The 21882-nt window shown below is 41.5% G+C and overlaps 3 protein-coding genes across 4 annotated transcripts; all 3 read right to left on the bottom strand.

The window, feature by feature from the left end:
- Nucleotides 1-2442: 2442 nt before the first annotated feature.
- On the bottom strand, nucleotides 2443-7849 carry tardbpa (TAR DNA binding protein a). Of its 2 annotated transcripts, none has more exons than XM_087781737.1 (5): nucleotides 7315-7849; nucleotides 5899-6062; nucleotides 5683-5823; nucleotides 4743-4931; nucleotides 2443-3936 (listed from the first exon to the last, which is right to left on the bottom strand). In XM_087781737.1, the coding sequence occupies exons 1-5, from the start codon at nucleotides 7553-7555 to the stop codon at nucleotides 3463-3465; spliced, it is 1209 nt and encodes a 402-aa protein (XP_087637863.1). In that variant the 5' UTR covers nucleotides 7556-7849; the 3' UTR covers nucleotides 2443-3462. The 2 variants fall into 2 exon arrangements, with proteins under 2 accessions (XP_087637863.1, XP_087637864.1); XM_087781738.1 differs by having other exon boundaries at nucleotides 4743-4913.
- Nucleotides 7850-8543: 694 nt separating this feature from the next.
- On the bottom strand, nucleotides 8544-17231 carry eps8l3b (EPS8 signaling adaptor L3b). Its single transcript, XM_087781455.1, has 19 exons — nucleotides 17197-17231; nucleotides 17014-17123; nucleotides 16897-16961; nucleotides 16681-16839; nucleotides 13729-13878; nucleotides 13334-13416; nucleotides 13163-13281; nucleotides 12987-13105; nucleotides 12850-12921; nucleotides 11995-12078; nucleotides 11863-11937; nucleotides 10912-11057; nucleotides 9847-10018; nucleotides 9756-9790; nucleotides 9607-9700; nucleotides 9436-9549; nucleotides 9292-9380; nucleotides 9102-9234; nucleotides 8544-8625 (listed from the first exon to the last, which is right to left on the bottom strand). Exons 1-19 carry the CDS (start codon nucleotides 17229-17231, stop codon nucleotides 8590-8592), a joined length of 1890 nt encoding a protein of 629 aa, XP_087637581.1. The 3' UTR covers nucleotides 8544-8589.
- A 1095-nt stretch (nucleotides 17232-18326) lies between these two features.
- Nucleotides 18327-21869, bottom strand: atp5pb (ATP synthase peripheral stalk-membrane subunit b). Its single transcript, XM_087781142.1, has 7 exons — nucleotides 21762-21869; nucleotides 21088-21124; nucleotides 20756-20901; nucleotides 19768-19931; nucleotides 19559-19684; nucleotides 18561-18740; nucleotides 18327-18498 (listed from the first exon to the last, which is right to left on the bottom strand). The coding sequence occupies exons 1-7, from the start codon at nucleotides 21787-21789 to the stop codon at nucleotides 18424-18426; spliced, it is 756 nt and encodes a 251-aa protein (XP_087637268.1). The 5' UTR covers nucleotides 21790-21869; the 3' UTR covers nucleotides 18327-18423.
- Between the last annotated feature and the right edge of the window lie 13 nt (nucleotides 21870-21882).

Here is a 21882-nt window from a genome sequence, read left to right as displayed (position 1 = left end):
GCACACACACACACACACACACACACAGACACACACACACACACACAGGACGGTCAGAGCCAGCGTTCAATTGTCCACAACGTACATAAACTGTCACGAGTCTCGCTTTAGTCTAAACAGTCTCTCAGTTGTTATAAAGTTCCTTCACCTTTGAATTATTTTACGCTTGTTTTCTTCAATATTTCATCTCAGGAGACGTTTAAGTGACGGTGAATATAAATCTCTCATGATGTCAGAATATACATATATAAATATACAGTATATACAGTATATACACAAACACACACACAGTATTGCGATACCAACGCTCAACAAGGACACGACTACACTGAAAAATTAAATAATAATAATAATAATCTAAAATAGTCAAATAAGTAAGAGTGTAGTAAAAAAAAACACAATTGTTTGACAAACCGTAATACATTTGATTAAACTATTTCTCAGTGACAGCAACATTTGACTGAGATTAGAAACTAAACCAAACATTGAGTTTAACCTCATTTAAAAATGTCAATTCTTTTGAAATATTTTTTTTTAGAGTAAATAATAAGTTTTATGAACTTTTACAAATGAGTTGCAGTGAGTTATTGATTCTATATTAAACCAACAAGAAATAATGACTTCAGATAAATCGAATTTGTTGATCCAACTATGAATGAATGATGTTATACTGACCTAAATTAAATACTTTAGACGAACATAGAGAAACGTATTGTTATGTTATTTATACTTAAATGATTCTTCTGATATTCTACACAATAACTAAACACAACATCTTGTTAACTACGTTCACAAGAATGAATTATGTCAGTTTATCATAATTATGTTTCATTCATTTCGTACCTGCTGAGTCGCTCACTGGAGTCGATGGAGTCTGTCCCAGCTAGTCCGGGTGGGAGGCGGGGGAAGTCTGTGAGACACACACACACACACATTAACACTCGCGCACGAGGACAATTTGTGTTGACTTTGTTCATACGTGAGAATCTAGATCGAGACTCGAGAAGTTTTGACTGAAGAAGAAAAAACACCTTTGATGACGTCACATCCATCATTGACAGGTAACACCTGCATCTTCTGTGCTTCACAGAGAAGATATAAATACATTAAAATATATATATATATTACTTTATATTATTTAAGAAACATCTTAGGACGTTTCTATTTGTTCAGGCTTTTCCTTGATTTTCTGGAACTCCTGTGTTGTTCTCAGTATTATCTTGATCTTTAAAGTATGTACTTTTTTGAGTATTGTTTTGATTGTTTAAGCGCTTTGCGGAAAAACTGGTCTGGAAAAGCTCTATATAAATAAATATTACTTACTTTCTTCGTGAGATTTTACACAGACATAAAATATTGAATTCCTTAAATTGACCTTAAACAAACTTAAACTGTGCGACGAGTATACATTACAAAATAATGTTGTGGAAGAAACTTTTTCGCAGGTGTTTGAACAAACTCATGTCCAGGTGACTCTTCTTCTCTGGTGTGTAAACTAGTGTCACCTAGTGGACAAGAGGAGTATTTCAACTGAATGAGTTACTTTAGTTAAACGGGATTATTATGTTATTTACAGACACATTAACGTGGAGTTCAACGAGTATAATTCAATTTAACTGAATATAATGTATATTAATAAAGCAAACAAGACAGAGTTGAGTTATTTGACAAAGAACAAACCTGAGGGACACGAGTGAAGATAAGAACCTCCAGAGATCTGGACCAACATTGAAACATCAGTGAAGAGAAGAACCTCCAGATCTGGACCAACATTGAAACATCAGTGAAGATAAGAACCTCCAGATCTGGACGAACATTTAACCATCAGTGAAGATAAGAACCTCCAGATCTGGACCAACATTGAAACATCAGTGAAGATAAGAACCTCCAGATCTGGACGAACATTTAACCATCAGTGAAGATAAGAACCTCCAGATCTGGACCTTGAAACATCAGACGAACAGTGATCTCAACAGTTGTGTTCGACTCAAGCACGTGAGACAGAAAGTGTTTTCCTACATTGATCGACAAACGATAAGTCGTTTTTAAAGTTTTATTTTTCACTGCATTACTAAAATACGTCAACACACATTTGTCAAATATAGCATTAAAAAAACATTTCATCCATGATGACGGTGAACAAACGCTGGAGTCAGATTTAATTTAGAGGAACAAGTCAAACAAGAAGACATTTGTTTAGTTTTTACTGCAATAGAGGTTTTGGTCCTTCAGTCACGAGCTGCTTTAAAATGTGCCAGATTGAGTCCGACTTAAGCGTCAGTCGCTCCGAGGTGTTCATTGGATTAAGGCAGACGTGCAGCCACTTCCACTCGCCGTCCTCGGCGTCTCCACCGGGATCCATTAGCTCCGCCTCCGAAGAGCCTATACATGTGAATTAAAGTGTTGGCAGTTGAATTAAGAAGTCACTATGAAGAGCGTCTCATACCTATTCAAACTCAACTTTATTTCAGACTTTCACAAACACAGGAAATCCATTCAGAATCAAACACAAACTTTCAATGGGAACAAGTCAAACATCCACCACTGAGCTCACATGGACACACTCCCACAGTGTTGCTGCGCCACACACACAGAGAGAGTCACGAGCAGAAGATCGAAGCATTCAGAGAAGGTCTAGAAGGATACAGAGACTGTGGACAGTTGGACGCTCGTTAGCTGGACAGGAGGACGGTGACATGATCAATGTCTCTGTGATGTCATTAGGAACACACTCGTACTGCTGCTTCCTCTCACACGCACAAAGCCACAGGTTCTTCCAGACTCTTGCAGGCACGTCTTCCAAAAAAATAAAAAAATGTGGCACAAGCGTCCGCCTCACACGTCTTTGCTCTCACTCTCACTCGGTGCAACATCAATCCACTCGAAAGCGACAAGAGCAGACAGATTCTAGATCCATGAAAAAAGGGGGTGTGGGGGAGGGGGGTAAAAAAGAAACACCCACCGTCGAACACAGTGCAGAGTGACGCTGTGTTCTCGCTGACAAAGCATTTAGACATGGGAGGAGGGGGAATGATACTGAGATCGGCCGAACAGCGCCGCCAGTGACGCGCTCCCTCCCGGGAAATTGCGAAAGAGTTGGTGAACTGCAGGAGAGATGTTGGTGTTCCATCAGACTTTCAACAAAAACCAAAAAAAAAAAAAGGAAAAACGCAACAAACTGCATACGGATATAGAACCAGGTCCGGCTAACAAGGGACCGGATGTTCTGGCGACGCTCGTGCACGATTATAAAATATTCATCTCGCATGCACATCTCAAAAAGAACAGAACTAGTGAGGCAGGTCCGACTAAAACTAAAATCTTCACCCATTCCACACGACTCCTTCGGCCACACAGACTCGACAAAACAAAGGCAGTGTATTTTTAGGAAATACAAAGATAGAAGCACTTCTTCTGGATATACTTACCAGATCTACTAGCAACAGAAAACCACGGCTCGAGCTACATTCCCCAATTAGAAGACTTGGACTCCATGGAGCCACCGAAACCAGAGCTGAAGCCGCCGCTAGAGGCGGTGTTGGCGCCGGCGGCCCAGCCCAGACTAGCAGAGCTGGGGCTGCTGTAGCTGGTGCTGGCCGAGCTGTAGGTCTGGTCTCGTGTGGTGGTGGGCGTGCCGGCCGTGGTGGTCAGACCCTGCTGGTTGGCCAGCATGCCCATCATGCCCCAGCTGCTCTGCAGCGCCGCCTGGGCCGCCGCCACCATCGCCGGGTTAAGCCCGAGCGCTCCGAAGTTAACGCCGCCGCTGCTGTTGCCGAGACCGCCGCGGTTATTACCGTAGCCCTGGTTGAACCCGCCCGCCCCGAACCGCCCGCGCTCCATCATTAGCCTACTATTATTGTGTTTGGGCTCGGCGTTAGAGATGTGGACGCTGACGCCCTTCACGATCAAGTCCTCGCCGCACAGAGCCTGGGCCACCTGAGGACCAGAGACACGTCTTAGACTTTCATCCTCGTACACGTTTGTCAGCGTCGTCTCGGTATCGAAGGTTCAATTCCACGTTTCTAATGTTAGGTTCGGTAGAACTTTGATAGTGAACTATGTTGATACATTACACAAATGTTTAAGCATTTCATTGTTTGTTTTTTTTACAATTTAATTCAATAATCTATATTTTTAAAGGTTGAATTTGTTTAGGTTCTTGAAAGATTAAGTTAAAAATGTTAATATTTTAAAAAGTTAGTTGCTTTTTCTTACACAATTTTTGATATAACTCGATGTTCTTAAGTCAATCGTTTTTAATTTGTCTGCAATTACAATGTTAATCACAATAGACACGCCAGTAGTTCTACTTCTCTTCGGCACAGATCCCATGATTGGCTGAAAATTGGATCAGTAGCTCGGAATTCGTTTGGTTTTGTCTGGTGACACAATTATACCAACCTTTTATATTGAATTTTAAAGACTAGAAATTAAAAGCAATAACTAATTAGAACATTTACTCACTCACTCATTACAATACCTAACGATATGTAAAAAGTATTCAATAAATAATTAAACAAAAGTTTCACTTTTAATATTGTTGAATTTAAAAACAAATTAAAAGTTTTTAAAATACAAGTTTCTTTAAAGAATCAAATTCATTTTAAATGTTGAATTCAACCTTCAATATTCTGATGACACTGACATACGTCCATCAAGTTCATCAAATAAACACGTGGTTCACGATGAACAAACATGTAAAAGAACATTTATTTAACACGCTGGAGTCGAGAGAATCTCACCTGGTCGTCGGCAAACGTGACGAACGCAAACGCTCGGAAGGGTTTGGGGATGAAGACGTCCGTGACTTCGCCGTACTGCATGAAGTACTGCCTCAGGTCGTCCGGGGTCATGTCCTCGGTGCAGCGGCCCACGAAGATCTTGCGGCTGCGCATGGGTTCATCAGGACACGCCTGAGGAAACATGAAAGCCTGTAGACGTTAATTCAAATGACGTGAGAGCGAGAAGAAGAATCCTGCGACTCGTTCACGGAGAAAATGTGTTTCCTCCGTGAACGATGTCATCAATATATTCTAAGATCCATCGTCTTATCGATCGATCAGACGCAGCATGATTTTAGATTTCACTTGGAAATGTGAAACAAAATATACCAAAAAAAAAGAAAAGATTTGTTTGGTTTTTACAATTTCAAACAACTTCTATAGACCCTCGTTATTTTTAATATACAGTAAAATCTCAATGGAAGTAAATACATGCACCAGCTCACAGGCTCCACAACAAAACAGAACATGAAGTCAGTCGTGTCTCTTGGAGTTTAAAAATGTCTGAATGGAACGTCCAAGAATGACAAAGATATTTATATAAACAGATTTCAATATATGACAAATAAAATATTTTAAATCTTTGGAAAACCGTCACCCAGTTTTTTGGATGTCATCTATTAATCTGGATTATATATATATACAGTATATATATTTTTAAACAGTTTTAAATGAATTACAAACTACATTAATGCCTAAATCATTTAAATGATAACAATACATGCATCTTATCTGAGTTGTGCATTAATAAATCAATGTTATGAAGATAAATGTGGTTTAGTGTCGGTTTAAGACACACAATCATCGGAACAAATGTAATAAGAAGTTTATATTCTAACTCTTTGAAGAAAATCTGACTCCATTAGCATCTTTCAACCTAAAGTACAAACTTCCAGAATACCTTTGAGTTGGGCAGCTTGCAGTCGCACCACCGCCCGTCGATCATGTGTCTCTGAGCGATGACTTTAGCCTGGGTCTCGTACTCGGTGAATCGCACGAAGCCGAAGCCTTTGGAGTTCCCCGTCTTTGCATCTCTCTTGATCTGGTGAAGAGAAAGAAGGGATGAGGCGTCAGAGAAGTGACAGAAGGATTCATCGACTCAAAAGACGGGAAATACCTGAACCATGATGACTTCGCCGAAGGTACTGAAATAGTCTTTCAAGTCTTGTTCTGATGTTTTCCACGGCAGCCCGAGGACGATGAGATCTGACGTCTTCTGAAAACCTCGTTTAATCTTCACGGCTGACGCTGCGTCTATTTCTTCCATCTTTCTTTTGTTGTCTGAGGAACAAAAGAAAACACATTAAAAGTTATACAAACAAAACAAACCCCATCAATGCTTATATTCTAATTCCACCTATTCTTCATTCTCCCTCCTCCTCCTCCTCCTCCTCTTCTTCATCCTCCTCTTCTTCATTCCCCCTCTTCTGGAGTTTACAATGTCTTCGTTCAAGAGTCAAGTGTAGTGATAACTTCACATATATTGTAGTTTCACAGAAGTTTTGACTTTAACAATATAAAGTTAGACTCAACCGTTCAAGTCGACCTAAAGGCATAACATCAGAGCGACTGTGTTCAAAGTTATGTGGAGTTTTAAGTCAGAGGTTTGAATCCTCAGGGTTTTCCCAGATGTTTTGCACTGCAGATCTGAGGTGAACATCATGGTCACGTACAGACCTTCACATAGAAAGAGTTAAAAAATAGATCATAGAGGTTTGTGTTCGACACTCGTTTACAGGATTATTGTGAGGAAACTTGACTGAAACTGACGTCTTGATGATAAAGAGTCACTTACTAATGTAACTTCAGAGACGATACAGAATCGACTTTTATTGCCAGAGGTGTAAACACAACTGGTGGCAACATTGAATGACATATAAACCATTCAAATGTTAATGATAATATTAATTACTATGCGCTTGATGGATCTACTGACTCCAAGAAACCTCTTAAGACATTTTTACTTGTTCAGGCTTTTCTGGAACTCCTGTTGTGTTCTCAGTGTTATCTTGACCTTTAACGTATATACTTTATTGATTATTGTTTTGATAAGTTCTTTGTGACCCTGGCCTGGAAAAGCTCTATACAAATAAAAATTACTTTCGATCTTTTTCTCAAAGCAACATATTTCAGAAACTAACAATAGACAAGAAACTATTATACATTGTATTTTTCTGTCTCAAGGACCAATAATCATTGATGATTAAAGTATTGACTGTAATGTTCTGGTGAAACCAGGTCAAAACATTTGAATCAAGGATTATTTCCACCATATAAACGTGATCAACAATGAAAGGTTCTTAAGAACAAACACACTGTTGATCCTCTTACAAGAGAACAACAACCAGCGTGTGATTAAACACGAATATTTACATTTATTTACATGAATAAACTCCTTCTTTACGGTTATAATGTCTCAGATCTTGACTCTCTGACTAAAGTAAACACGAGTTCTCACAACTAAAGTGTATTATTTACAACATGGCTCCTCGCGCTCAGCAGGCCTGGTGCGTCACGGGGCCCCGGGACCCACCTTTAGGGTAGTTGACGACGTAGACCAGGTTCCCCCAGTCGTTCTCGGGCGCGTGCAGGACCCCCTCCACCAGACGGACCCCCCTCATGCACTGGGACTCGGGGTTCCGGTACCGGAGCCCGCAGGCCCCCGGGAACTGAGCCGCCACCGACGACAGCAGGACCGTCCCGTCGTCCTCGGACGGGATCTCCATGGGCTCCTCGCTCTCGTCCTCCGCCACACGGATGTACAGCTCGGCCATGACGTCTGAAGGACGAGCAACAACGAGACCAGAACACTCAATATCCGGCGGCCATGACGGACCGATGACCGTCTGTGGCGAGAAATGAATGAGCGTCCGGCGGGGTTTTCGTGTCGAATCTCCCGCAGATGACCTCGAAACGAACCGTGGATGACGTAACAACGAGACCCGGAGGTTCTTCAGCGACTCTGGTGTCTGTGGTTCGGTTTAAACGCGAGGATTCTGGAGAATAAAGCGATTGTTGTGGAAGTCCACGCGACGGCTAACCTCGTTTTAACCCTGCAGCTAGCTAACAAAATGGCCGCTTAGATGCTAAAGTATGACATCATAGCTACATGAAGGCGGGGCTTGTGCTTAAAGGCGTATGACGGACGATCTGTGACGTCATTAGGAAGTTAAAAAATACTATAAATACATAAGTTAATGTTACATAAAAATGTATGAATTTATTTATTTTATCGGAGAATAGATCAGTCTGCAATACACAATATTATTGTTTTTAATAAATATTTAAAATAATGTCGAAATAAATACATAAAGACTTCTGATCTTCTGTCTCTAAGAACTGAGCTATTTCTGTGTAATCGTTATTAATCCGTTTTTGTTATTTGTACATTTAATTATTTTGTTATTTCATTTTTTTTAAATGTATTATTGGATGTTGACGTTCGGCACAAACTCAATTTGAAAACTACCATTGATGAAAATTAAAAGACAAAAAGAAGAAAAAATGAGTCAAAAGTCAGTCATTTACTTATTTCAACGTTTTTCCATATATTCACACGTTTGTTTATTTAGACATTTGATCATCTACACATTATACGTGAATTCATTTCAATATTATAATCATGTTTAAACATATTTATCAGTCAACAACAAAAAGGATAAACAAGAAATAGTGTCAGTCGCGTTGATCACTTTATTTTTGTTACTTTGACACAATTAAAGATTAAACATTTGAATCGACTGCATCTCTGGTGATGTCACAACACGTCTGATGACGACGACAGCTGTCACTCAAGTTCTCTGAAGGTTCAGTAGCGTCCGTCGTAGAACGACTCACCGGAACGCTGTGGAGGAGAAACATGATTTTTTAACTCATCCTTAGTTTCCTGATCAGCATCACAATCAATCATGAACAAAGATGACTCTACAAGTCTGAGGCCATGGTTCTCAACTGTGATTTGGTTGAGAGTCAAAGTAAAAGTTTTGACTTGAAAAAATCAGTTACGTTCTTCTCAAGTTACTTTTGTACCAAAAAGTTAATTAACTTTGCATTTTCTCAACTTTTACTCTTTTTTTTAAACAACTGAGGACAGTATGGGGTAAAACATTGCATCCAGTACAGATACACACTTGGTACACTTGGAATATCTGTCCATGAAAAGTTTCATGATTCCTAAATGTAATCAAAAAACGAGCTTCATGAGCAAAATAACGACAAAAGGAACTTGATGGACCATTGACCTGAGCATATCAGTTTTACGCCACCAGAGGTCGCTGTTTCATCGTCTGTTGAGACGCTCTAAACCACGTGACGACTGACCCCCACTGAAGACTTGACCGCCTGAAGCTCGAAGAAAACTCTGGCTCCTTCTTCTGGACACACGGCCAGGACGTCCCTCTGGCTCATCCCCAGCAGGCTGCGCCCCGGCAGGACCCCCAGACTGCTGATGGTTCTGTGGCGAGAGGTGGTCGTCATGATCCAAAACACGCTTCTCAACTTCCACGCTCACATTCTGGAGAAGCCCTTGGACTGCAGCCAGGCTTTGACCTCTGCCGGGGAAGCCCGCGTGTCCAAGGTCACGACCTCTCGGGCGTGTCTCTGAGGGACGACAAGTTGCGGTTTGGTTGCGACGACACATGAACCTTCGTCTCACCGCGTCCAGCGCAGGAAAGCCGGCGTCCATCGGCTCCAGGACCTTCTGAGGGACGTTTCCTTCCTCGCCACGGTTGTTACGAACCCGCCACCACTGCCGGGACTTCTGGACCACCTGAGGTCAAAGGTCAATGAGCATCTAGCCGGGGCGAGGGGGGTCAGAGCTCCTCACCTCCACCGCCTCTCCCTTCAGGACGCTCAGCTCCTGGTTGTTCCTCGCCATGAAGTCGTAGATCACGAGCATGAACAGCGGCGGCTCCGAGGCGCTGGAAGTGACATCGTGAGTTTGGGTTCGGGGCGACGCTGAGGGTTGATACTGACCGGGGAGGAGAGGGACTCCAGCGAGGAGCGTCCATCTTCAGGAGAGACAGAATTTGAGTGTTTGTCATCAGACGAGTGTGGAGATGCTGACCTGGTCCTGCTGCATGGGTCTGACCATCCGAGGACTTCCTGTCACCTGACTGTCGGGGGGTCTGCGGCTCCTGGACGGATGAGAGCCGGTGCTGGACGTTGGGGCGGGAGGCTGCCAGCCGTCGTAGAACACTGGGACGTATGGAGGGATTTCGGTGCCCTGCCAGGCCGACCTGTGAGGAGGAAGAGGAGGAGGATGAAGAGGAGGAGGAAGAGGAGGAGGAGGAGGAGGATGAAGAAGAGGAGGATGAAGAGGAGGATTAAGTAGAGGAGGAAGAAGAGGAGGAGGAAGAAGAGGAGGAGGAGGAAGAGGAGGATGAAGAAGAGGAGGAAGAAGAGGAGGATGAAGAGGAGGAGGAGGAAGAGGAGGAGGAGGATGAAGAAGAGGAGGATAAAGAGGAGGATTAAGTAGAGGAGGAAGAAGAGGAGGAGGAAGAAGAGGATGAGGAGGAAGAGGAGGATGAAGAGGAGGAGGAAGAAGAGGAGGATGAAGAGGAGGAGGAGGAAGAGGAGGATGAAGAGGAGAAGGATGAAGAGGAGGAGGAAGAAGAGGAGGATGAAGAGGAGGAGGAGGAAGAGGAGGATGAAGAGGAGGAGGAGGAAGAGGAGGATGAAGAGGAGGAGGATGAAGAGGAGAAGGATGAAGAGGAGGAGGAAGAGGAGGAGGAAGAGGAGGAAGAGGAGGATGAAGAGGAGGAGGAAGAAGAGGAGGATGAAGAGGAGGAGGAGGAAGAGGAGGATGAAGAGGAGGAGGAGGAAGAGGAGGAAGAAGAGGAGGATGAAGAGGAGGAGGAGGAAGAGGATGATGAAGAGGAGGAGGAAGAAGAGGAGGATGAAGAGGAGGAGGAGGAAGAGGAGGATGAAGAGGAGGATGAAGAGGAGAAGGATGAAGAGGAGGAGGAGGAGGAGGAGGAGAAGGATGAAGAGGAGGAGGAGGAAGAGGAGGATGAAGAAGAGGAGGATGAAGAGGAGGAGGATGAAGAGGAGAAGGATGAAGAGGAGGAGGAGGAAGAGGAGGAAGAAGAGGAGGATGAAGAGGAGGATGAAGAGGAGGAGGAGGTGGTACCTGGGATAGGCCCAGGCGTCGCCCAGAGACTCCCAGAGCTGCTTCTCCTCTGGAGTGACGACGTCTCTGAGCAGATCCAGGATCTTCTCGGTCAGCACGGGGGCGAGGATGATGGAAGGAATCACTCGAGGATAGTTTGGCAACATCTGGACACATTTCACAGGAGATGACTTTGATCAATTAATCATCCTTCTTTCTGTTCATCCCTTCATCATCAGATCACTTCATGAACCCACAAATAACTGGTTCACAAAAAGCATTTTCCTTCAGTGAAGCTAACAAAACTCATCCATCCTTTCATCCATGAATTTATCACTACATCCATCCATCCATCTATTAATCCATCCATCCATCCATCTATTAATCCATCTATTAATCCATCCGTCCATCCATCTATTAATCCATCCATCCATCCATCTATTAATCCATCCATCCATCCATCTATTAATCCATCCATCCATCTATCTATTAATCCATCCATCCATCCATCCATCTATTAATCCATCTATTAATCCATCCATCCATCCATCTATTAATCCATCCATCCATCCATCTATTAATCCATCCATCTATTAATCCATCCATCCATCCATCCATTAATCCATCCATCCATCCATCCATTAATCCATCCATCCATCCATCCATTAATCCATCCATCCATCCATAACACATACTGTAAATAAATCCATTAATACATGTATTAATCCATCCATTTGTTCATTAATCCATTATTTCGCGTATCCATCCATCTATTAATCCATTCATCCATTTATCTATCCTTTAATTCCATTAATTCATGTATCCATCAATCGTTTGTCATTTAATCCATTAATTAATTGATTATTGATCTATTTATCCACATATTCATCTATTCATATCCATCCATCCCACTCGTCATCAGCTCAAACCCTTCCGTTGGTTCATCCCTTCATCGCTGGTCAGTAAACTCACCATTGCCAAGAGTTTGAAGATGATGTGGATGTATTCAGGGACGCTGGGATTTTCCAGAGTTCCCTCCAGTTCACCCTGAGACATGAAGGATCTTCAGACTGAGAAGTTCCAGGAAGTGTGTGAGAAACTCACCAGAACGTTTAATCCGTACTTGACTTTCTGCAGACACGACTTGTACTCTTGCGCCGGGGGGAGGCTGCGAGCTGATGGAGACACCTGTCAATCATCCGTCAGTCACCCGCCAGTCACCCGCCAGTCACCCGCCAGTCACCCGTCAGTCACCCGCCAGTCACCCGCCAGTCACCCCGCCAGTCAACCGCCAGTCACCCGTCAGTCACCCGCCAGTCACCCGTCAGTCACCCGTCAGTCACCCGTCAGTCAACCGCCAGTCACCCGCCAGTCACCCGTCAGTCACCCGCCAGTCACCCGCCAGTCACCCGTCAGTCACCCGCCAGTCACCCGCCAGTCACCCGCCAGTCACCCGTCAGTCACCCGTCAGTCACCCGTCAGTCAACCGCCAGTCACCCCGCCAGTCAACCGCCAGTCATCCGCCAGTCACCCGCCAGTCACCCGTCAGTCACCCGTCAGTCACCCGTCAGTCAACCGCCAGTCACCCGCCAGTCACCCGCCAGTCACCCGTCAGTCACCCGCCAGTCACCCGTCAGTCACCCGCCAGTCACCCGCCAGTCACCCGTCAGTCACCCGTCAGTCACCCGTCAGTCAACCGCCAGTCACCCGCCAGTCACCCGCCAGTCACCCGTCAGTCACCCGCCAGTCACCCGCCAGTCACCCGTCAGTCACCCGTCAGTCAACCGCCAGTCACCCGCCAGTCACCCGTCAGTCACCCGTCAGTCACCCGTCAGTCACCCGTCAATCACCCGCCAGACACCCGTCAATCACTCGTTACAACGATCATTCAATTTAAATACGTTTCTTCTTGCTCTTCCTGATCCCGTTCAGCTTCTTCTTCTCCTTCCCTTTGGCTGCCTCAGACTGCATGGCAGGAAGAAGTTTGTTCATGAAGATCTCCATGTCGTCCAGGACGTGGTTGATGATGCTCTGATGAAGACACGTCAACATGTCACCCTGAAGGTCACTTCAGGCTTCACGTAAGAAGGACTTACCGTGTTTCGGGCCAGGTCCACCTTCTCCTGCGGCGGCCTGACCTCTGACCCCCAGGGCTCGTCGTGGTGGCTCACGCGATATTCTTGTTGGGTCCGAGCTCGTGGGAGCGTGAAGACATCTGGAGGAGACGATTCACGAGTGACCGTCACGACACGACTCGTCGACTCAGACTCACCTTCGTCTCTGTAGTCCCACGGAGGAGGGGGGTCCAGGGGTTGGGGGTCCAGGGGTTGGGGGGTCGGGGACCAGCGCTGGGCTGAGGCGTGATGGCTGATGATGTTCTCCAGATCCCGCCTGAAACATGGAGGTCTCAGCTGCCGGCAGGTCCTGGATCACCTGGACTCACCTGATGTCTGGAGCTGGTCTGAGCGGCTCCTCGTCGCCGAGCGTCTGCAGGATCTTGTCAAGGTCGTTCTTCAGGAGCTCGGCCTGGAGAGAAACCACTTTGTTGACCTTCAACCATCAGATCAGATACTTCTTCAACCATGAAAGACATTTTTGTCTTCAACGGCCTAGAAATGATCTGGACACGTGTTATCTCAGGGTCAAGGTGACCTGAAGGCCTGAAAACAAATGTTTTTGAGGTATGCCTTGTGTTGCCCCTGATTACAATGGATACAAAACTTCTTTCTTCGCCTTGACCCTGAGATAACACGAGGGTAAAATGAGGGTTTATTAATTTAACGGGAATTAAATGATCCTCCTTTCTAAGACTACAAGTCCGTTGCCATGGCGACTCACCCCGACCTCCTCGCACTGGAAGATGTAGACTTGTGGGAAGCGACTGTTGCGGTCCTTCACGGTGACGGTCAGCAGAGAGTTGTAGGCGCAGCTGTCCAGCACGGCTTTGGTCTGCTGGACGGACGTCAGAGGCAGCGACTCCAGCTCAGACTGACGCACAAAAGACGCACAAAAGACGCACAAAAGACGCACAAAAGACGCACAAACGACGAGTGAGTGGACAGAAGCTTGTGCTTCAGAGTCATGATATGCACGGATGAGTCAAGTCCTTCGGGTCATAAAGTGTTATGACTTTTATCAACAACCTCTCCCAGATACTCTGACTCAAGTTCTTATCTAGTTTAACTCATCAAGTCCTAGAAATACCAGATTTCCTCTAACATGACACCTCGAGACATTAATACGTGTTTTTATTTTGTTTTTTTCACTTTGTTTTAGTTTTACTCGAGTTGAAGTGAAGAGGTTTTAGTGGTTTGTTTGTGTCTTAATCTGAGGAGAGCAGCTGCAAATGAGGATTTAAAATGATAGACAATGTAAGTGACTGTACATAAACTTACAATGAATCATGTTTGAATGATTAATTTCAACCAAAAGAGCATTTGAAACTGCTTAAAAGAGGTTTAGAGGTGATTTTATACTGGATTAAATATTATTTCAAACTGGTTTAAAGGTGATTTAAAACTGGACTAAATATTATTTCAAACTGGTTTAAAGGTTATTTAAAACTAGACTAAATATTATTTCAAACTGGTTTAAAGGCGATTTAAAACTGGACTAAATATTATTACAAACTGGTTTAAAGGCGATTTAAAACTGGACTAAATATTATTACAAACTGGTTTAAAGGTTATTTAAAACTAGACTAAATATTATTTCAAACTAGTTTTTAGGTGATTTAAAACTGGATTAAATATTATTTCAAACTTGTTTAAAGGCGATTTAAAACTGGACTAAATATTATTACAAACTGGTTTAAAGGTTATTTAAAACTAGACTAAATATTATTACAAACTGGTTTAAAGGTTATTTAAAACTGGACTAAATATTATTTCAAACTGGTTTAAAGGTTATTTAAAACTAGACTAAATATTATTTCAAACTGGTTTAAAGGCGATTTAAAACTGGACTAAATATTATTACAAACTGGTTTAAAGGTTATTTAAAACTAGATTAAATATTATTTCAAACTGGTTTTTAGGTGATTTAAAACTGGATTAAATATTATTTCAAACTGGTTTAAAGGTGATTTAAAACTGGATTAAATATTATTTCAAACTGGTTTAAAGGCGATTTAAAACTGGACTAAATATTATTACAAACTGGTTTAAAGGTTATTTAAAACTAGACTAAATATTATTTCAAACTGGTTTTTAGGTGATTTAAAACTGGATTAAATATTATTTCAAACTGGTTTAAAGGCGATTTAAAACTGGACTAAATATTATTACAAACTGGTTTAAAGGTTATTTAAAACTAGACTAAATATTATTTCAAACTGGTTTTTAGGTGATTTAAAACTGGATTAAATATTATTTCAAACTGGTTTAAAGGTGATTTAAAACTGGATTAAATATTATTTCAAACTGGTTTAAAGGCGATTTAAAACTGGACTAAATATTATTTCAAACTGGTTTAAAGGTTATTTAAAACTAGACTAAATATTATTTCAAACTGCTTTAGAGGTGATTTAAAACTGGATTAAATATTATTTCAAACTGGTTTTAAGGTTATTTAAAACTGGACTAAATATTATTTCAAACTGGTTTAAAGGTTATTTAAAACTAGACTAAATATTATTTCAAACTGGTTTAGAGGTGATTTAAAACTGGATTAAATATTATTTCAAACTGGTTTAAAGGTTATTTAAAACTAGACTAAATATTATTTCAAACTGGTTTAAAGGCGATTTAAAACTGGACTAAATATTATTACAAACTGGTTTAAAGGTTATTTAAAACTAGATTAAATATTATTTCAAACTGGTTTTTAGGTGATTTAAAACTGGATTAAATATTATTTCAAACTGGTTTAAAGGTGATTTAAAACTGGATTAAATATTATTTCAAACTGGTTTAAAGGCGATTTAAAACTGGACTAAATATTATTACAAACTGGTTTAAAGGTTATTTAAAACTAGACTAAATATTATTTCAAACTGGTTTTTAGGTGATTTAAAACTGGATTAAATATTATTTCAAACTGGTTTAAAGGCGATTTAAAACTGGACTAAATATTATTACAAACTGGTTTAAAGGTTATTTAAAACTAGACTAAATATTATTTCAAACTGGTTTTTAGGTGATTTAAAACTGGATTAAATATTATTTCAAACTGGTTTAAAGGTGATTTAAAACTGGATTAAATATTATTTCAAACTGGTTTAAAGGCGATTTAAAACTGGACTAAATATTATTTCAAACTGGTTTAAAGGTTATTTAAAACTAGACTAAATATTATTTCAAACTGCTTTAGAGGTGATTTAAAACTGGATTAAATATTATTTCAAACTGGTTTTAAGGTTATTTAAAACTGGACTAAATATTATTTCAAACTGGTTTAAAGGTTATTTAAAACTAGACTAAATATTATTTCAAACTGGTTTAGAGGTGATTTAAAACTGGATTAAATATTATTTCAAACTGGTTTAAAGGCGATTTAAAACTGGACTAAATATTATTACAAACTGGTTTAAAGGTTATTTAAAACTAGACTAAATATTATTTCAAACTGGTTTTTAGGTGATTTAAAACTGGATTAAATATTATTTCAAACTGGTTTAAAGGTCATTTAGAACTGGATTAAATATGATTTGAAACATGTTTTGAGGTGATTTAAAACATTTTAAAGATAATTTACAACCGGTTCAAATATTACTTGAAACTGATTAAGAGAGAATTTGAAACTAGTTAAACTATCATTTCAAGACTTGAAAGATCTTCCAGACTCGCTCACTTTGGTCTCGATGTCGCTGAGCAGCAGTGACCCTCCTTGAACCTCCAGGATCATCTCCTGAGGCCACAGACGACCTTTGACATCCAACCTCTTGAGCTTGGCCACACAGTCGTCCAGCGTCTTCACCTCCTGACCGTCCAGCTCGCAGGTGAACAGGTGCTGAGGGAGAGCAGGGGTCAAGGTGGAAAGTTCGTGGCGAGTTCACCCTCAACTCACCTCCGCTCTCACGTGGAAGTTCGTGTCTTGTCGGTTCAGAGCTTCGCCGTATTCCTTCCTCTGCACTGAGATGAAGGGTCAGAACATGAAGCTCTCACTCTGGACCCTCAGACCTACTGTAGATGTTCCTTCCGCTGGGCCTGGACGAGTTGATCTGAGGCGACGGCGAACGCATGTTGTCACGGAAGCTCCGTCTCTGCATGTTGGAGTCGTCCGGGCGAAGACCCCTGAACACAAACACTCACTGATCGAGCCAAAGGTTTTCAGCAACAACAGCTGATCTGAAGAACCTTGACTGACCTTGGGGCGTAAGAGAAGGGCATCCCGTTGGACATCTCTGCGAGTCACTGATGAAAAACTAGAAGAAGAAACATCTCAGGCAACATTCTTAGTGGACTGGAAACTATGAAGCAATTTTCCACAACGATCAGTCATCAAAGAAAATCAGGAATGAATGTAAACTTTAATATTCTCTTATTTAACTTAATTATTTAGTTATTTTTGGTTATTTCTTTTTTTATTTCCTCTATTGCCGCTATTTATCAATCTTTACAAAAGATTTGTTGAATTTAATTAGCTTGTTAAGAAAAACACTAAACTAAAAAATAACGTGTGAATGAAAAAATTAAAAACTATTTTAATCATGACAAATAATAATTAATATACTTTTATTTAACTTTTCTCTGAATCATGCATTTAAAGTTTAGGATTCATTTTATTGTCACAGAAATCTATTAATTGTACATTAAAGAAATCCAATATAAGGCTTAAACACAAATGTTTAACTATAATAAGTAAATAAAGGTGGTTAGTTTTTATGTTGTATATAAATGTTGTGATCATTATGATCTATACGTCATAAACACTCGTGATAAAGTTTCACTCGGAGCATCATCTCGTTTCCATTCGAACGTTTTGATTTTTCCACCAGATTTTTATTTCAAACTCACAAAACGACAGTCGATTATTTGCAATTACGAAGAAACTCAGTCGTGTCATAAACATCAACTTCCCTTAAATCAGTTAAAATACAATAGTTTGACGATTCAACGACCAGTTCCTCTGAAGAATATAAAAACATCACAAACCTCTTGGAGTTTTCCTGGGAAATCTATGAGCTAGAAAATGAAAAGTGTTGATGAAAAGGATCTTTAATGGAGAGAAGTATTCGCTCGTACCTCTCCGTCGTCATTCCTGTGATCAGCTCCAGGACTCCTTGGGGTCAAAGTGCAGCGTCACAGATCCGGGCTCGCCAGGGTTCGGCCCGGCAGCTCATTCGAGGAAATGTAGTAAAAGTCATTATGGAACGCAGCAGTTCTCCTGATAGTTGCGTCCAAAGGTTGAGGAAAGTCTCCAGAGATCCAAAGAACAAGTTATGCAACAACACGAGCCATTAAGAGACGATTCAAGAACGACGAGGTCACAGCAGGTCAGATAAGAGAAGCATTTATTTCCACCAAAACAAACTTTAAGGAAATATTTTATTCTACAACAATAGGTGGTCCAGGGACAACGGTTGGTGACTCTTTATATCGCCTGAGCCTTGGCGGTCTTGGCGAGCGCCTTCAGGTCCAGGATGCACTTGGCGATGCTTTCCTTCTCCTGGTGGAAGCGAAGACAGAAGTTAGTCACGACACCAGCAGGAGGCGCCGTGGACCACGCACCTGCTGCGGAGTGATGCTGCTCACGACACTCTTCTCCACCCAGTTGACCATGTGCTGCTGCACCATCTGCTGCTTGAGGTTCTGCAGCGCGATCTGGTAGTCCAGGCGCCGCTTGACCTCGTGGTTGACCGTGTGGAGTCGCTCCCTGTAGTTGGTCTCCAGCAGCATCGCCACGTTGTTCTGCAGGAGCAGACACTTGTTGGTCTCCACGATACAGACGCTCCAGACACGACCCAGAGAAGAGGTTATTAAGTGTGTGTGTGTGTGTAAATATACTGTGTGTATATATATATATATATATATATATAGTCGTTATGTCCTCCGCTACTAAAGGAAGAATGATGGCTGAGGACGAGAGGATACAGTGAGTCCAGCAGCTTTTAAAGCTGATGTTTGGACATATTTTAGTTTTAAAACAGACGAAATCAGTTACGGCTTCGTCAAGAGTCATGTGGTCTGTAAATACTACAACACCAGAGTCTAGTACTGGACAATACTACACATATATACCTGTTACTACACTATCACAACACCAGAGTCAAGTACTGGACAATACTATACATATATACTTGTTACTACACTATCACAACACCAGAGTCAAGTACTGGACAATACTACACATATATATTTGTTACTACACTATCACAACACCAGAGTCAAGTACTGGACAATACTACACATATAAACTTGTTACTACACTATCACAACACCAGAGTCAAGTACTGGACAATACTACACATATATATTTGTTACTACACTATCACAACACCAGAGTCAAGTACTGGACAATACTACACATATATACTTGTTACTACACTATCACAACACCAGAGTCAAGTACTGGACAATACTACACATATATACTTGTTACTACACTATCACAACACCAGAGTCAAGTACTGGACAATACTACACATATATACTTGTTACAGTATCACTATATATCCACCACGCGCTCACAGACACGCGCGCATTAAAGTGAAGTTGATCTATTTTACCCTCTTGGCATCAAAAAGCATGGAGCGTCCTTCAACCCTCCACTGCTCCTTCTTCTCCGTCTCGATGGAGTCAGTGAAGTGAGACATGGCGTGACTCTTGGCCGACTCGGCTGCGGCCAGTTTATCCTGTCAACACGTACAACACGGTTCAAGTACAACACACTCGGTGACAACAGTCCAACACTAACACTGAACATATCCCAGCTCACCGCGTTCAGTTTGTCAGCATAAGCTGCGACATCGGCTCCATACTTCTTGACGGCGTAGACGAGGATGGCGCCGATAGTGAGGCCGGCGATGGTCTCGTGGTTGATGATGTAGTATTCCTTGGAAATCAGAAAGGTGGCGAGACCGATGCCGAACATGTACGGACCTGGTGGACGCAGGGAGAAAAAACTATCAAGTTAAACTTTAACTACCGTATTTTCCGGACTCTAAGTGGCAGTTTCTTTTCATAGTTTGTCCGGGTGCGACTTATACTCTGGAGCGACTTATGTGTGAAATTATTAAACACATTATTAGCGGTATATCATTTCACATGTTATTTTCACACAAAACCACAAGAGGGCGCTCTAGGCATGTGTTGACAATTTCCACGTAGAAGAGGAAGCATCTTCTACCTCCGGAGTTAGTTAGTCGTTTAAAAGTGACACGAGGATGAAGAGTTATTTGGAGTTACACGGATGGTTTGGTAAACTTAGTTATTTATGCTATAGTTCTCTGAATAACTCTTCATATGTTATGTTAACATACCAGGTTCTCAGTTCATGTAACGTAACGTAACATTATTCTGTTGTTGCCTCTATTTTTATTTTAAATTGTCTTTCAAGATCACGTCTGTTCTTGGATTTTATCAAATAAATTCCCCCTAAAAATGCGACTTATATATGTTTTTTCCTTCTTTATTATGCATTTTATGTCTGGAGCGACTTGTGCTCCGGAGACACTTATAGTCCGGAGAATACAGTATTAAACTAGTTGAAACAGATTCTATAGAAGTTTTGACAACTTAAGCTAAACCATAAACTCAGCCTTTGTGACAGAGATTCAACTCAATGAATGAAGCCAATTAGGAACCATTACAAATAAAACATTTTCATCAAATGATTTCATCAAATTCTGCAGGATTTGGGTCAGAAGTTGCTCCACAGTCAAAAAGTAACATGGAATGTTTAGGTCACGCTTCATGTCACGGACCTGTAGCTCCAGTTTTGGGATACAAAAACTGGAAGAACTCCTCAGGGATGATTCCATGACGAACAGCTCCACCTTTCTCAGGCAGAGGGGCCACTGGAGCCAGACTCTGAGAGGACGTGTGAAGGGAGTGGGAAGCCTGGACCAACCTGTGGACGACAAACATAGTTTACACTCAATGGAAAACATTTCCAGGACTACGTTTATTTACCTAACCTTATATCAAGGTGTTTAGAAATCAAGGTCAGATTATTTATATCACATGACAACAAAAGTCCATGAATCTTATGACATTATAAACAAACAAATACACAAAAAGGACACACACGACCTACCCAGCTCCAAGAGAGCCACTGCTCTTCAGAGCACCTGCTGCAAACACAAACAAAAAACGAGTTAAACATGTATACGGTATATTTAATATCTATAGAAACATGGGTAACAACTAATACATCCCATAAAGAAGAGTAGTTCTAATAGTTCAAGTTACAAGTGAAAGATATTGTCATTTTAATTTAAAAGACATAAACAAACTGGACTTTGAGTCTAATGTCATTGTAATGTCAAGTGATATTACTGCAGCTTTAACTCAATGCATGTTAGCAAAACTTTAAAAACAACTTAAAGCATTCCAAACTATATAGTATTGAAGGTTTTTAAACACACAAATATGAAGATACTAGCTGTCAATGATGGACATGAGTGTTTGATCGATGCTAAGCTAACAAGAGCTAAAGCAGATTATAGTCTTTTAATGCTAAACTATTACATAATTATCCGTCAGACATGTCTTCGGGTCAAACTTCTCACTTTACAAAAGCTTGTTTTGACTCCAGCATGAAACGTTTGAGAGATAAAGATAATAATGTGTCGATTTAAGGCACGATTGTGAGATTCAACGCGCGGCCTGTAGTTTACCCTTCAACGCGTTCAACGTCAAGCGTCAAGTCTCGCCTCACATCACGTCAGGAAACACCGACAAACAAACACAAGTCTTGCCAACACGTACCGGAGACTGAGGCGATCCTGGACAGCATGTTCGTAGAGTTCTGGTTCCACCTTGTCTCGGCCTTCAGTGCCCTTCTCACACTAGTACAACCCCGAGACGGCGCATGCGCGAGAGACCGGCC

This window comes from Callionymus lyra, chromosome 19 (assembly GCF_982586985.1).
Source record: "Callionymus lyra chromosome 19, fCalLyr1.hap1.1, whole genome shotgun sequence".
Classification (NCBI taxonomy): domain Eukaryota; kingdom Metazoa; phylum Chordata; class Actinopteri; order Syngnathiformes; family Callionymidae; genus Callionymus; species Callionymus lyra.
This window is presented reverse-complemented; position numbering and strand designations above follow the sequence as displayed.